This window comes from Delphinus delphis, chromosome 17 (assembly GCF_949987515.2).
Source record: "Delphinus delphis chromosome 17, mDelDel1.2, whole genome shotgun sequence".
In the NCBI taxonomy this organism is placed as follows: Eukaryota; Metazoa; Chordata; class Mammalia; order Artiodactyla; family Delphinidae; genus Delphinus; species Delphinus delphis.
The window spans coordinates 42,475,303-42,492,862 of record NC_082699.1 but is presented as its reverse complement, the minus strand read 5'-3'; the positions used below and the strand labels follow the sequence as shown (position 1 = coordinate 42,492,862).

Below are 17,560 nucleotides of genomic sequence, written 5' to 3'. Positions count from 1 at the left end.
AAAAAAAAAAAAAAATGGCTCTTTAAAAGCCAAAGGGCAAGAGTTGGCCTCGTTCTAAAGTCTGTGTCAGGTCAACAGCCAAGTTCAGCATATTTGTCTGAGAGCCCAGTGACTTTATGCACAGCTTCCTAAAAAGGATAACTACTATTTTAAGATTGTGTTAGCTATACGTAGGAGTAATTAAATTCGTTAGAGGATGTCACTTCAGATAAATCTTGTTGATTCAAGAACCAAGTAAACATGTTTCTTCCACCACCTGTCTTTGGAGGATTCGTGGAAATTTGGGTAAGAGTAAGGTAGATTGGCTTCAATGAGACAAATAAAAGGGTTGACAACTGATTTTGGAGACAGGGTGCTTTCCCCTATACATTTTAAGAATGCAGATGAGAGGGGCCTGTGGGTTTGACATAGGCTCAGGTAAGCTAGTCTAGAAGCAGGGGAACTGCGTGTGAGCAGCCAGTTTTAAAATCCACCCAGATGATTCAGGCAGGACACTTTGTGGCTCCTACTCTATTGGGTTCAGAAAAAAAGAGTGACGTAAGCAATATCAATAAAACAGCCTCCTCTGTGAAGAGAGTGACTGAATGTTGAGGTGAACCAGCCTTTCTGTGAGCAGGAACGGAGTTCACCAGTGCTATTGCCAGCACTTTCACCCTTTGTTCACTCACTCAGCAAGGACTGGTCACACATGTACTGTGTTCCATGCCTGATGGAGGCACTGAGTCCATAAAGTCTTGAATGGAGCCCTGGTTGGTACATATCCTTTCCCGCTTACAGGACCTGCTGCAGCAATGTGCCCACGACAAGTTCTTAAAGAAAGCAGCTTTCAAGCAAACTGCTTCACAACCTCAAGGTTTCTCATCTCCCCAAGGAATCCAGACACTTTCCCTCAAGCTCTCTCCACCAACCATCATAGCTTTTGGGTTTCCTTTCGTCAAGAGCCATATTCCCCCGCCACACTTGACATCCAGACACAAATGAAGTAACCTCAAGTCCCCCTGCATTATACATGGAGTCAGACAAACCTCAGAGAAGAGGCTGAGCTCTACTGAGCAACAAGAGTTTAGGGTCACGATCTTGTCTGACATTTTGATTTTCTCGAAAGTTAACTTTTGCCTCCTGCAAACACAAGAGTATTCGCTGTCCTAAGGCCACTGCACTCCCAGAGTGTTCACTGGAAGCATTGCTTAAAAAAGGAAAAAAAACTATTGGTAAGCGTTCCTCCTACCAGGAGTCAATTTTTATCAAGCTCTTCAGGTGATTCTAAAGCAACCAGACCAGTGTCTGGGAACTGTTGTGTATTTCTCTGGTTAAATAGCACGTGCAGGATTGATTCTCTGCTCTGGCGGTCACACCCTGGCTAGTAAATCACAGTAGATGATTACTCAGGTATAGTCCGCAAGATTTTCGTATCCTTCCCGAGTCCTTTAACTCCTGTGGGGTGCCTTTAAGGCCACTAGGTGGCAGTTTAGTAAAGGTGTGTAACAGTGGGGACAGGAAGCCTTTCTGTTCGCTCAAAGAATCTCACTCCTGTGGCCCCATGTGAACACCAAGTGAGTTTAAGAAACCCGAACCTTGAGTGGTGTAAACCACACCTCCATCCCATATTACCATTGGCCTGGGCTTTACTGGCCCACTCGGAGACATCATCCTGAGCCCGTCCATCTGTTAACACGATGGCCACTCTGGGCACCCGTGCGGAGAGCGGCCTGGCCCCTTCTACTTGGGTAAAACTTCTCTCAAACATGTGTTTCAGAGCCAGTCCGGTCATAGAGCCCTTGCCCATGTATTTCATGTGGGCCACAGCTTTTTTCATGTCTTTGGCCGAGCTGAAGTTCCTCAGTGTAAACTCTGTGCGGACCTGCGTGGAATACTGGAGCAGCCCCACTCGAGCGGCTTTTGGGGAAATTGCCAAGGAATCTATAATTCCAGTGACAAACTGCTTCACAATCTCAAAATTCTCTTCTCCGAGGCTCTTGGATCCGTCAATCACAAAGACCAGGTCAACTGGGCCTTCAGTGCATCCTACAGGAATGAAAGGAAAGTTGAGCTAGTTAAATGATAAAAATCACTTATGCACGAGAGAAGAAAACTGGGCTTCCCTGGTGGCGCGGTGGTTGAGAGTCCGCCTGCCGATGCAGGGGACACGGGTTCGTGCCCCGGTCTGGAAAGATCCCCCATGCCGCGGAGCGGTTGGGCCTGTGAGCCATGGCCGCTGAGCCTGCGTGTCCGGAGCCTGTGCTCCGCAACGGGAGAGGTCACATCAGTGAGAGGCCCACGTACCGCAAAAAAAACAAAAAACAAAAAACTCTGCTTCCACTGGAGGTATAACCATTTGGGAGAGCCACCTTTATTCTTTACATAATACACAGGACAGACAAAGGGTAGGGAGAGTAACGAGCAACAATAATGCTCAGAATTGCCTTTATATGCGGCTTGTCAAATTGTTAAAATTGTATTTTCCACAAGCAAAAACACAGCCGATGAACAAATTGGAAACCAGGTCCACACTGTACCCTGGGTCACCGGCAGCCAGGTCTGGGAGGGACTGTGTGTACAGTACTCTGAAGGGTCTGACAGCACCCAAAAGATTCCAATAACTTTACTCCAGGCGGGTGATATCACCCCGGTGCTGGCATCTGACAGACAACGGACTTGGAAAGTCTTCCAGTTCAGCTCGGCCATCACCTCTTCCAGGGAGATCTCCTAGTAACCCAGCTCGTCTCAGTTACTCTCTGTGTAGCCCTAACACTACTAATTTAGTGGACAAAGAATTGTTTATTGAGCACCTGCTTTGTGTAAGGCAGTCAGTGCAGTAGGATTGCAACAGTGACCAAAGCAAAATCCCTGACACCATGGTTGCTTATAGTCCAGTGTACTCTGTGCAGTGCTCCACACTGTACAACAGCTAGTTAATTATGTGTCAGTTTCCTCCTCTAGTCTGCCAGTTCCTCCTCAGCAGGAGCCATTTCTCATTAATTTCTGTACCTCCAATACCTGGCACACAAGTGTTGTTAAATAAATGCTTGCTGACAGAATAAACGAAGGAGGTGGTGTCCATTGGGTAGCACACCCCTAAGTATCCTATTGACCTTTTCTTTTTTTTTTTGGCCAAGCCACACAGCCTGTGGGATCCTAGCTCCCCAACCAGGGACCGAATCTGGGCCCTCGGCGAACCTGGGCCCTCGGCAGTGAAAGCACGGAGTCCCAACCACTGGACCGCCAGGGAATTCCCCCCTATTGACCTTCTAAAGTTTTAAACTGAATTATCACTGTGAATTCTTTATCTATATGGAAGTTTTCCAGGCAACTCAGATGGGTGACAGTAAAAGCTTCATGCAAATACGTAAGCAAACTGGGTGTAGAGAGATTTTTTTGTTATTTAGGGCTGCATAAGAAAAATTTACAGATCCCAAATGAATGATCTCATTTCAAACAGTCTACAGTACGCAATATACATTCTCTTTTAGATATCAAGCAGCTGTCTAATATTTGAAAATGAAGCACAGCAACATTAGGAAGTAAAGACACACATGCAAAAATATTTCTATTCCTGGGCTTAACTAACATGCTAATGTAATTGTGTGTGTGTGTGTGTCTGTGTGTGTTGGAAGAGTTGGGTTCCTCTCTTTCTTCATTAAGTGCTTATCCTCTTTACCCAACCTATTGATCTGTTATTAATGAAAGAGGAAAAGGCCAATTCAGAGCTTCATTTACATTCATAGCCTGAATCTCAAGGACTGTGCACGTGGCTCTCCAGCAGATTTCAGAAATAGTGAAATAATTTTCCAGCAGTGAATCTGTTTTCTCTTCTTCCCCATATACTCTTTTCTTACAGAATGAAACCAACACCTGCAGCCTCCATGCATAGAGGCGTGTAGAAGGCTTCGCCAGGAAACAAGAATCCTAGGTCGAGTGGAAGAGCATCAGGGTGAGAGGTGCCAGACTCTCACTTTTAGATCCAGGGAGAATGACAGTCCCTCTTGCTGGCTACTTGTTTGCAGGAAGGTCACTCAGCTTTCCTTGGATGTTTTCTTTGGGTAGTTAAGTCAATGAGACTGGAACGGAGCAGCGTTTTGCCTTCTGAACTTAATTTTCACAGAGTTCCAGAATTTCAGGGTTGGACAAGACCTCTAAAAGCCACTGGTCCAGCCGCCCCTGTTGCTCACATCTTTACTGCATCCCTACCCAGTAGCCATTCATTCAGCCTGGACCTGAACACCTCTCCTGATGAGGAACTCATCACTTCACCACTGAAGCCCCATCTGTAGACAGCTCTGCTGTTGATGGTTACATTTGTAGCTATCATTTGTCGAGCAATTGGAATGTGCCAGCACTGGGCTAAACACCTTTAAATACATGATATCATGTATTCCTCATGATGATTCTGTGAGGTATTATCTTCATATTATACGAAGAAACTGAGACTCAAGTTAAATAATTTCTCCAAGAGCCTTTGGCTCTCTGGTTCATATTATATGAAGAAACTGAGACTCAAGTTAAATAATTTCTCCAAGGTCACACAAATGTATGAATAGGGTGTTCAAATCCAGGTCTGTCGAAGCTCATGATCTTAACTAATTAATCACACAGCTTCTCTGAGACAAAGTGTCTTTGTCCTCATACTCAGCTGTAGCTTCTCCCCAGTGGCCTTTCTTTCCCTGGGGTTTGGGGGGGGAGTGTCATATAAATAATGGGTGAGGAGATTGTCAGTTTGGTATTTGAAAGGTACCTCAAGTCTTTTTTTCTACATAGATCTTCCTTTATTTTTCACTTGACATCATATTGAACTTCCCCACCATGATGCTTTCTAAATCTTGTCTCTATCCTTTTTCTTTATTTTTTTTCTAAAAAAAAATATTACATGCACATGGAACAAAGTTCAAACACTACAAAGGGTATCTGTATCTATATATCTCCATCTCTATCTACCTATATAGCTATGTCTATATTGAGAGAGAGAATATAGGTTAGAGAGAGCCTTTTGCAAAATACACCAATGGTAACATACTATAAAAACCATGCAGCACCATGCTTTTTTCACCTAAAATATCTTGGGGATACATCTAGAGCTGCTTCGTTCCTTTTAACAGCTGTATAGTATTCTATTGTATAGATGTACCATTATTTATTTAATCAGTATCTTATGGATAGACATTTACCTTATTTCCCATTTTTGCTACTGCAAATAACGCTGCACAAAATATCCCTTTAAATATGGCTATGTGTTCTTATGTGATAAGAACACATGCACTTATCTGTGGGATAAACTCCTAGAACTGGAACTGCCTTTAAAATATCACCAAATTGCCCTCCTAAAAGTTGTACCAATTCAGACGCCTAGTGATAAATTTACAATTGCCTATTACAACATACCATTGCTGGAGACTTCCCTGGTGGTCCAGTGGCTAAAGTCTCCACGCTCCCAATGGAGGGGCCTAAGTTTGATACCTGGTCAGGGAACTAGATCCCACATGACGCAACTAAGAGTTCACGTGCTGCAACTAAGTGTTCGTGTGCCGCAACTAAAAGATCCCACACGTGGCAATGAAGATCCTGCGTGCTGCAACTAAGACCCAGCGCAGCCAAAAAAAAAAAAAAAAATATATATATATATATACACACACACACACACCATTGCCAATATAAGGAATCATCAAACTTTTTGAACTCTGATAACAGGTAAAAAAATGTATGGTAGCTTTAATCTCTCACTGTACATCTTCCCTTTTTTTTCTTTTATGGCTTTTATGTTTCATGTCATGTTTAGAAAATTCTTCTCTACTCTGAGATGATAAAATAACTCAAAATTTTTTCTGCTACTTTAGAGGTATTATTTTTTAAGTTTAAAAGCACAAGTCTTACCTCCCTCATTCCAGATATTCTTATTCAGCTAGGCTCATTCTAGCCTCTTAGCTGATAGTGAACTTACTGTTAACTAAAACCATAAGTTTTTTCATAGGTGCAGTTAAGCTCTCTCTTCCCCATTCTGTATCTATGCATACACATTTATATCTATGGTAGAAGCAGAGGTGAGGGATTTATTTCCTGCAAATACTCCAAAAAGCAGTTGCTCCCAAACCAAATTAAGGCAAAAAAACCAAGTTGAGATCACTTACTTTTGCACCGTCTTCCATCCTCAGCTAGAATAAATCCCTTTGAGCATTTGCAGATGTAAGAACTGCCACGATTAACACAAATGTGTTCACAGCCGTGGTGGGTTGATTTGCAGACATCCTTCCCTGAGGGTAATGAAGGAAGTTAAGCAACCTCATCAATGTAGAAATGAGCTGGATTGAACAGTCATGTCAGGACAGATCACAGAAATAATCCATTTAAAAAAATCTCTATTCAAACTTCCTCTATAACATCCCCCCTTTCAGTCTAATACTCAGGATAGGGCATGGTAAAGGAAACCTCTCAGAAAGCTCTAGCTCCCATGAAACTGCGTGGTCAGATGGGTGATCAGGTGTCCTGGATTTATTGTTAATTTTTAGAATTGTTCGATGTGCTTTGAGTTTTGGTTTTCCCAAGCTACTGAATTTTCCCCCATAGACATCCCAAACGCTTCAGTTTTAATTGTCTGATGAACATTTCTCATGTCTGAGATACTTTAAACTCTCCAGAGTAGTTACAGCCTTTTAATCTTCACAACATCCTGTGGAAAGAGGAGGGCAGGGATAATTATACCCAAGGTATAAATGAAGAAACGAAGTTTCACAGAGTTGCCCAAGGTCGTACAACCAGTTGATGACACAGCTGAAGCAGGATGTGTCCTGAGTAGTCCTCCTCCACGGCATGAAAGCCTTTGGCTCTCTGGTTCTTTTCGGTCATTAGCTCCCTAAAAGGAGAAGCTTCCTACAAAATTGGAATCAGTGACTACAGATCCCTCTGGAAGTGGGAATGGTGGGATTTGATTTAGCAATCAAATTTCACAGGAAGAAGTTGTGCCTTGTGTACAATTGTGTACAAATAGCTCAACTTATTGAGCAAAAAATACATTGAATAAAGAAATGATGCACACGTGTGCCCATGCTTACAGAAAGAGAAGCATGAACAAATGGCTCAGGCAGACATAATGGGCAGAACTGCAGCCATGGGCTCCGTAGAAGGACACCCCCTCGTGAAGGCAAAACATAGGCTAGTGTAGGGAGCCCTGCAGAGTCAGGCCACGGACCCACAGGCATCCCAGGAATCGGTTTTTCAGACAGAACTTCTCACTAACAGTAGAAGCCCCTCTTCCTGGCAGAAGAATGAGGAATGAGCTCTCCCCAACCCCACTAAGGTTGACCTGTGGAGGCCCCCAGTTATTTCGGGTATCCATGAGGATATTCCCTCAAATCAACCTCAACAGCGATTGAATTTTTTTTTTTAACTAAAAAAAAAGAATATTCTGCCCACCGGAGCAGAGTATCACAAAAGCAAGTAGACAGTGTCAAGATCACCCAAAGTAGGGATTAACAGCTCAGAATCTCACAGTGGAGGAAAAATCCCCACCCTGTTCTTGTCTACTGCCCACCTCACTGAGCTCGGCCAACCCTGTCTCTTCTGTTGGGGGCTGTGATGGTTAACTTGATGTGTCAGCTTGTCTAGGCTATGGTGCCCAGTTGTTGCATCAAACACCAGTCTAGATGTTGCTGTGAAGGTATTTTTTTTAGATGAGATTAACATTTAAATCAGGAGACTTTGAGTAAAGCAGATTATCCTCCATATTGTGGGTGGACCTTATCTTGAAGACCTTTAGAGAAAAAAAGACTGAATTCCCCAAAAGGAAGAGGGAATTCTGCTTCCAGACTGCCTTTGGATTACAGCTGCAACATCGGTTCTTCCCTGGGTCTCCAGCCTGCCAGCCTGCCCTACAGATTCCCTGTCTATTTATCGATCTATACACACACACACACACACACACACACACATTTTACTGGTTCTCTGGAGAACCCTGACCAATATACCTTCTAAGTAAACTCTCAGAAAATCTGTTTTGAGTGACCTACAGAAGCAAATGATAGAATGGATAAACAAGACTCACAGAAAATCCTTTCAGCTCTTCTCGCACCTTCTGCCCTTACTTATAAGGTTTTCCAAGAAGAAATAGCACTATAACTGTTCTTTGATCCTTATAGAGATTGCTGGCAGAGATTCTAATCCCATCCAATGGCTAGCCAGGCACCGTGCTAGGCTCTGAGCACCCACACAACTCTTGTGGAAAGGGCCTATAGCTGGGAGAAAGTGAAAAGCAGCGAAAAGCCTGACAACTCAGGATCTTGACTGAGAAATTCTTGAAGAACTAAGGGTCTATTGTACTGATCACTAGCACAACAGTTTCAGAGCACCCAAGGCAGGAACTCAACAATAGTGACACTGATTATAAAGGAAGACTTTCAGTGCTTAATGAAGTTCTCCAACTGTCCAAGACCCACAGATGGAAAAGTCCACCTCCACCTTGAAGCCACTTACTTCTGCAGTGTTTCCCATCCTCAGCAAGTCGGAATCCCTCCAAGCACTTGCAGATGTACGACTCATCACTGTTCACACAAATGTGTTCACAGCCGTGGTCTACTGCTTGGCAGATATCTTTCCCTGTGGATAGCAGAGCAAGTTAAATGTTACCAACATCAATTTTCCCTGGGCTTCACCTGGGAATTTCCATCCATCTCAGCCCCTGGACTCCAGGGCCCCCTGAGCTCAGTGATCCGTGGGGAGGAAGGTAAAACTGAGGATGACCTTCAGCGGCTCCAATGCGGGCTCACTCTCCCAACTTCCTCACTATCACCGCCACCGTCACTCACCAGCACCTACTTCAGTGTCTCATAAATATGCAGTCCATCATCAGCTTTCTGCAGATGCAGTTTGTGATATCAGAAAGGAAACACTGTTGGTACGATTACTTAGGAGATTCAACCTCAATTTAGATTAGTGGCACTGAAATCTAATTTTGGCTTTTTCCCTGACATATGACTTTGGAGAATGACTTAACCTTACCTTTCCTTTCTGAAAAATGAGAAAAATACTTTCAGTTACCCATCTTTTCTTCACATGTGAAATATGAGTTGTTCTTTGTAAAGTACTTTTGAGAAGCTTAAGAAAAAGACGACTGATAGGGGTGGGAATCATTTGCTCAGGGTTACACACTCCCCTTTGACTATTTAGAGACGTGTCTTGGCCCCATCTAAGAGGCCTTGCTTTCTGAGACGTAGAATGGCCTCACCATAAGGTGGTCTCTAAGAGGGATTTGTGCCACCAGAAACAACAACAACAATACTATTAAAGATAAAGAAACAGAGGCTCAGAGAAGTTAAGCAACTTGCCCAGCTAATAAATGGCAGAGCTAGAAGCTGATAGAATACTGGATTTCAGACTGTACATCTTTCCAGTAGAGCACACTGCCAACCTGTCGTTTCTTTCCACAGGGCATAAATGAACATCCTCAGTTGTAGCTCTGGCACTGACTTTTTTCATTTGTCCATTTGTTTGTTTTCTTTTTAATAGACTTTATTATTTAGGACAGTTTTAGATCTACAGAAGAACTAAAGATAGTACAGAGAGGTCCTATAAACCCCATACCCAGTTTCCACTATTATTAACATACTAGTGTGACACGTTTGTTAACAATTAATAGACCATTACTGATACAGTAATATCAACCAAAGTCCATAGCTTATTTATATTTCCTTAGTTTTTAAGCCAAAGTCATGTTTTTCTGATCCAGGATCCCACATTACATTTAGTGGTCTTGTGGCATTGGTTTTTGAGAGTAACTGATACACAGAGATCAGGACGGTGGATTTCATGCAGAGGTCAGATACAGTAATGTGAGCCCACTCCAATAAAAACTTACTTCTGCAGGTTTTCCTATCTTCACGGAGTATATACCCTTCAAAGCACTGGCACACAAAAGAGCCTCCACTGCTTACACACGAATGTTCACAACCATGGTTCCCCAAAGCACAAGAGTCCAATTCTGACAATCCAATTGGAATTAGAGAAAGAGAAAAAGGAAATGATTCATACATTAGCTACTTATTCAATCTTATAAGACATTTCAGACACCCTAAATGAAAGCAGTACTTTATCCCACAGGGCACATTTCAAAATAGAAAGCATGTCTATGAGCAAAAATTCTTAATATATAAAGAGCACATAAAATAAAACAATATGATCATCTCCATAGGAAAAATGAACAAAAGACATGGAAAGAAAAGTTACAAGAGAGATAAAAATGGCCTATAAATATTGGAAAATAAGTTCCACATCATTGATTATCATATAACTGTAATGTCAGCTTATCTACATATCTGCTTATGTATGCATGTAGGTGTGCTACTTTGGTCATCCATCCATCCAGTCATTCATTCATTTGTTCACTGAGTTGTGGAATATTTCATGAGTCCCTTCTCTCTGAGTCAGGTACTCTTCTAGGGTCTGGGGACATAACAATGAATAAAACCAAGTTTCTGCTTCTGTGAAGTTTACATTTGGTGGCAAGGGTGGGAGGAAAGAGGGGGCAAGACAAACAACAGACAAACAAATATATATGTTAGATGGGGAAGGTGCTATGGAGAAAAGCAGGATAAGGGGGATGGAGAGTGCCCGCTGGTTTGGGGCATAGGGAGGGCTTGTTATTTTACATGCTGCAGTCAGAGAAGGTGACGCTGAGCAGAGCCCTGAAGAAAGGGATGAGTGAATACGTAGTGTTTGGAAAGAACAGCACCCAAGGAGAACAGCATCTGCAAATGGCAGTGGTAGGAGTGGGTGTGGCACGTTTCAGGAAAGGTAAGGAGACCAGGGGGCCAGGCAAGTGATAAGCCGGGATAGACCACGTGGGAGTCACAGGCAGTGGTTGCATCTAAGTAAGAAGGGGTCACTGGATGGTTCTGAGCAGTGGAGAGACATGAACTGACTTTATTTTTAAAGGACTACTGTGCACAGAATGGGGCACAGGTAAGGCTGGAGCACGGAGAGCTGGAAGAAACCCAGTGCACTGATTCTGGTGGCCCAGACAGGCTGGTGAGAGGGGTCAGACGGTGCCTGTACTTTGAAGGTAGAGCCTACAAGCTTTGCTGATGGATTGATATAAAGAGTTTATCTTCATATGGATATGACAGAAGAGTCACAGGTGACTCTGAGGTTACAGGACTGAGCAACTGCAGAAGGGCACTGCCGTCCACGTGGCTGGGGCAGCTTCTGCGGGAGCAGGTTTGTGAACCTGTGAAAACCAGGCTGATAGTTAAAAACCCATTACTGAGGATAGGTGGGAAGTGATTTTTTATAAGAACCAGACATAATTCTGAGAGTCAACGCTATCGTTTCAGATCGAGGAGAATTTCTACAATGGATATGACTTGAGATTACTAAATAAATGCTCCAAAGTGCATAATCACTTTCACAGTCTGGCACAGACCATACGCTTTTTTCTGAGACATTTTTGCAGTATTTCTTTTGGAAGGGAGTCCTGAGAACCACCCTATGCGTTAATTAAAGCAGCTGTTGTTGTTCTCATTTACCAGCTAGGGAAACTGCAGTTTGGGAAGATTAGTGGCTTGCCAACATCAAATGCTAATAAGTGATAGCACCAGATTAAACATGTAATCTTCTGATAATAAATCCCTAGCTAAATAAATGTTTTCCCTAGCTACACTGCGTTGCTATATTGTAAAGTAAGCTTCCAAACATTAAGGGAATTGTGCTTGTCTTCGTTTGGGCAGAAGTGCTGCCAAAATCGTTGTTCAGTGGGAAGGCATTATATCAACTAACAGTATAACTGCAGAGGAGAGTCAAAGCAGAGCTGTCCCTTCCTCTTTGCTCTGAACATGACTTACTTCTCTGGGCACAATCTAGACTCATTATTAATGCAGAACATCACCCGATGGCTTGGGGTAATCCCTCACATAGTGTTGAGTGGAAATGCAGTTGAGTGATCCATAATACAGACAGCTGGCTGGCTGTGGAGGTGAGCACTTTTTTCCTCACCATGAATTTATATTAAGAAGACTCCATTTTCCAATACAATAAAATAGCTATACATAACTCTTTCAGTCCAGTCTTGCCAAGCCATAATCCAGACAGACCCCCATGAGCACACCCCTTTTTTTTTTTTATAAAATTATTTATTTATTTATATTTTTGGCTGCGTTGGGTCTTCGTTGCTGCACGCGGGCTTCTCTTGCTGTGGAGCACAGGCTCTAGGTGCGCGGCTTCAGTAGTTGTGGCTCGTGGGCTCTAGAGTGCAGGCTCAGTAGTTGTGGCGCACGGGCTTAGCTGCTCCGTGGGATCTTCCCGGACCAGGGCTCGAACCCGTGTCCCCTGCACTGGCAGGCGGATTCTTAACCGCTGCGCCACCACGGAAGCCCACACCCCTTGTTTCTGGAGCTTCCCCCGTGCCCTGTCCTGTCCCCATAGCTCCATCTCAGGCTGCGATTTTGAAGAGTAATTGTCTCGGTGCAGGGACCCTGAAAGGTCATCGTCCCCCAGCTTCTCCCACGCCGAGCCATGGTGGTCTGAGCCTGTACGAGGCAGAGTGGCACTGCTATCCTTTATCAGGAGCCTGCTGAGCCTGAAGCCCCTGTTCTCAGGGGGCGTATTCACTCTTGCTGCAGACTATCCCAGGAGCTCCCGGCCCAGCTTCTGAGCTCTCCTGGGCTTTTGTACTAATAGCTGTTTGGCAGTTTTGTTGTGTGCCTGCTTTAAAAGCATGTAGAGAGTTTGGGTTTTTAACCTTTCCCCTCCTCACCCGCTTAGAGCACGTGATCAAGAGAGAGGAGAGCTGCGGTTCTCAACCTCCGGTGAGCATCAGTCACTTGCAGAGATTATTTTAAAGGCAAAACAGGCCCATCGTTCAAGATTCAAACATATTAAGGGCGGACTTCCCCTATGGAGGGATAGCTGGCAATATCTACCAAAAGTACAAAATGTACCTTTGACCCGGCAACTTCAGTTCTGGAATTCTCTCCTGCAGATACCCTGGCACATATGAAGTGTATCAATAATTTGATATACTTTTTAAAAAAAATTATTTATTTTTGGCTGCATTGGTTCTTCGTTGCTGCATGCGGGCTAGTTGCGGTGAGCGGGGGCTACTCTTCGTTGAAGTGCGCGGGCTTCTCATTGCGGTGGCTTCTCTTGTTGCGGAGCATGGGCTCTAGGCACGCAGGCTTCAGTAGTTGTGGCTCACGGGCTCAGTAGTTGTGGCTCACGGGCTCTAGAGTGCAGGCTCAGTAGTTGTGGCACACGGGCTTAGTTGCCCTGCGGCATGTGGGATCTTCCCAGACCAGGGCTCGAACCTGTGTCCCCTGCATTGGCAGGCAGATTCCTAACCACTGCGCCATCAGGGAAGCCCCGGTATACTTTCAAGTTATTCACGGCAGCATTGTTTGTAATAACGAAAAGTGGGAAACAACCCAAGTGTCCATGACTACTCAGGAGACAAGCTGAATAAATATTCTGTACAATGAGACACTTGCTCCCGACACGGCTTCCCCAAGAGTGAGTGATTCAAGAAGTGAGAGAGAGCTCCCAAGAGAGCAGCCACAGTGTCTCTGATAACGTAACTGGAGAAGTGACCTCCTTGTTATTTCCATATGCTATTGGTCACACAGAGCAACAATGAAGGAGGGACTACACGTGTGTGAATTCAGGAGATGGGGATTGCTGGGGGCCGCCCTGGAGGCTGCCCACCACCATTCCTGATGGGAAGTGGAGGTAGGGGATGGGTGGAAGGGTAAGAGTAGGAGCCAAACTTCTTAATGTACGTCTTTTCGTATTGTTCTGATTTTTAAACTATGTAAAAACCTTTTACCTACTCTAAAAATAGAATAAACTTTAAACAAAAAAACTTACAAAAGTATTCCTCTTGCTCACCTTTGACACACTACAGCATTATTTTTAAAGGCTGCACCGTGATTCATTTAACCAGTTTCTTTTTTTTTTTTATAAATTTATTTATTTGGCTGTGTTGGGTCTTCGTTGGTGCGAGCGGGCTTTCTCTAGTTGCGGCGAGCGGGGGCTACTCTTCGTTGCGGTGCACGGGCTTCTCATCGCGGTGGCTTCTCTTGTTGCGAAGCACAGACTGTAGGTGCACGGGCTCAGTAGTTGTGCGCACGGGCTTAGCTGCTCCGCAGCATGTGGGATCTTCCCGGACCAGGCATCAAACCTGTGTCCCCTGCATTGGCAGGGGGATTCTTAACCCCTGCGCCACCAGGGAAGTCCCCTAACCAGTTTCTTATTGGAAGGGCGTTTAGGTGGTTCCTAGGCTTTGCTATTAGAAACATTATTGCAATGGATATTCGTGTGCCTGTAGTTTTGCAGACAACGTGAAAGCACGTCTGAAAGATAAACATCTAGAAGTGGAACTGCCTGCTTAAAGAGAATGAACATTTACAACTGGATACATATTTTCAAATTGTCCTCCAAGGAGGTTGCATCAATCACCGTAAGATAATCTCTATTTCTGGGGGTCCAGGGTGCCGCCTGGGCTTCTGGATGTTTTAAAAGCCCCACAGATGATTCCAGTAAACCACCAGAGGTGAGATGCTGGCACTGGACCCAGAACTTATGTTCAGAGACCTTCCCAAGTGTCCAGACGATTCTGCACCTCCACCATCATGAACCACACGCTATCGTCTTTCTCTCGGGCTATTATTACATCGTCCACTAACGGGGTCTCCACAAACCTACTTCCGGCCCCTCCAGCCCATCCTCCCCGACTCAGCCCAAGTCCTCTTTCCAAAATGTGAATCTGCTCACATCACTCCCTCCCTCTGCCTGAGATCCTTTAATGCGTCCAAGAGTCTGGATAAGACACAGAATCGTCGGTGAGGTTCGGGGGACCTGCCCTGCTGCGTCATCTCATCCACACTCCCCCAACTCTGAGTACTTTCCTTCAGAACCTCAGTACCAAGCCAGAAGCTCTCCCCGCACAGGGCTCTGCACAGCCGTTCCTCTGCCCCTCCTTCCTCCGCCGCCTCCTCCAGATGTCTTCCCAGACCCCCCCCAGCATAGGGCCCAAAGCACCAGGCATCTGCCCCCTCTGGTAACATCACAGCTGTCACTGAACAGTTAGTTATGCGGTTGCTCTGGATCTGTGCCCACCTCCTCAATGAACTACGCTCCCATGGGCTCTGACCTCCAGGGCACCACGGGCTGCATCTGCCCTCCTCTCTGTGGACCTAACTTAATGCTTGGCCCACAACAGGTCCTCAGCAAATGCCTGCTGAGTACAAGGAAACATTTCCTCAGTTTTCTACTCTGAAAACCGAGGGTAACTAGATCCACCGCCCAGGGGTTTTGTGCAGGTGTTTTAAATCAGAACCCATGCGGTGGGGATGCCAGCGATCAGCTGGGCTCCCCTTTCTCTCCTATGTACCAGCCTTGCAGAACTCAATTCATATTTGTTCAGCAAAATGTCCAGTTTCTGCACACCAGGGACATTCCGGTCACTCATAATTAGAGAACTACACGTGGTAACTCCCCAACCACAGGCTCTAGCTGCCCTCCAGTCACCAAGTCTGGAAACCAGCTTGGAGTCAGCTTCTCCCCAGAGCCAAAGGTACTCCCACTACGAAAGCACTTCAGTGGTTCCCTAACAGACAAAGAGAGCCACCATCCCTGACTCACGATCATGGGGTGCCTTCAGCCTGGGGAGAATGGTGGGCACCCCGACAAGAATTCATTCATTCAGCAAGTGTTAGCAGAGCACTTACTCTGCCAGGCTCTACCCTCATTCTCAGGCTGGAAGGGACCTTGGGGATGAACTGGTCCAACTCCTTCCTTTAGAGTCCAGGAAACTGATGGCCACAGAGAGGAAGGGACTTTCGCAAGGCCCCTTACCCTGCAGAGATGATTAGTGTCAGCTGTGCTGGGGGCAGAGGCGTGATTAGATCACAAGTCTATCACCTCCATGTTCCCTGGTCCAGCTGCACATCCAGTGGTCATCCTAGCCCCGCAGGGTCAGCAGAGTCTGCTCAGATAGGCTGGTAGATTCTCAGAAGACAAACTAAAATGGTTTTCTCAAGGGAGGCTGGGTCTCTAAATTGTCTAATGTAACTCTAAATGTAACTCTAAAAGAGCCCACTTCTCCAGGCTCCAGGCTCCCTCTCACATCAGTACTTAGTACTCAGTACTGAGTACACTCAGCTTCCTTCAGTCCACTCTCTGGACCCTGGGCTTGCATGTGCTATTTCCTGTGCCTGGGAAGACTGCTCACCTCCGTTTTAGTCCTTTCAGGCTGCTATGACAAAATACCACAGACCGAGTGGCTTATAAACGATAGAAATGTATTGCTCACAGTTCTGGAAGGCTGGAAGTCTGAGATCAGGGTACCTGCATAGTTGGGTGAGAGCCCTCCTCCGGGTCACAGACTTCCTGTATTCTCACATGGTGGAAGGGGCTGGAGAGCTCTGTGGGCACGAATCCCATTCATAAGGGCCCCACCCTCATGACCTAATCACATCCCAAAGGCCCCACCTCCTAACACCATCACCTTGGGGGTTAGACTCTCAACATATGAATTTGGGGAGGACACATTCAGTCCATAACACCCTCCATCTCTGGCTAGCTCCCTCCATCAATCTCTAGGTGTTGGATCAAACATCTCTTTCTCAGGAGACTTTCTCTAGACTAGGTGAGGGTCCCCCTGCCACACGCTCCTGTGACACCTCTTCTTCCCATATCATGACTCTCATCACACAGAACGGATGATCCATCTTTAATATCCTTCCTCCCTGAGAAACTTGAAACACTGTCAGGGCAGAAACCGAACCTGCATCAACCCCAGGGATGCCCAGTGCCCAGCACAATATGACCAGCACAAAAATGCAGGTCCATGGTAAATCCTTGTGGAGACTGAGAATCAATGACCCAAGAGCTTAAGGAAGTGCCTAGACTCAAATCCAGAGACGAGCGTGAGGACAGACTTGATTGGGAACCGTCACTTAAGTGAAATGGATGAGAGGACTCAGGAGAAATCTCAGGGTGCAGGAAGAAAACATTTTTCCCTCCAAGAGAAGGATCCTCTTTTTCACAGGTAAGGAGGCAGGTCTACACGTTAATTAATCCCTCGTCGTGAATGGGGTCTGCGATTTGTGATCAAGGTGAGCAGGAGTTTCAGGACACAGCACAGGCTTTTAGGGCCCGTGTCTAGCAGCCCCACACACTGCTACAGCCTGCACTCCTCACATCTGGATTCCACATGCACGTGACTCATGGTGACTCACACACGTCTGCGGTGCAGCAGTCATGGGGTGATGTGTTCTGAGGTCTCACACCTCTGTGGCGATGACAAACAGCAATCCTGTGTCTGGGGCTCCACGTAGGAGGTTATTAAAACCAACTCCAACCCCAGAGGGAGAAAGCCACAGTGGCCACCTGCCAAGAGGGTAACCAAGGCCGAGAGATAGAATTACACCATTTGCTGGCTTTTTAAAATAATAAAACTAGGAGCAGCCACTCGTTTGCTAACTCTGTGTAGGCTCTTTCTCAGAGAGAACAGAAGCAGCTAAACTGAGATGTACTTTTTTTTTTTTTTGCTGTACACGGGCCTCTCACTGTGTGGCCTCTCCCGTTG

General features: G+C 45.4%; 1 protein-coding gene across 3 annotated transcripts in view; it reads right to left on the bottom strand.

Moving 5' to 3' along the window:
• Positions 1-17,560, bottom strand: part of MATN2 (matrilin 2) — a 155,376-nt gene that overhangs the window by 6,714 nt on the left and 131,102 nt on the right. For all 3 annotated transcript variants that reach the window (XM_059994950.1, XM_059994951.1, XM_059994952.1), the window contains 4 exons: positions 9,839-9,961; positions 8,458-8,580; positions 6,120-6,242; positions 1,612-2,025 (listed from right to left, as the gene is read on the bottom strand). In XM_059994950.1, the coding sequence (XP_059850933.1) occupies positions 1,612-2,025; positions 6,120-6,242; positions 8,458-8,580; positions 9,839-9,961 (783 nt within the window). The remainder of the gene's footprint in view (positions 1-1,611; positions 2,026-6,119; positions 6,243-8,457; positions 8,581-9,838; positions 9,962-17,560) is intronic.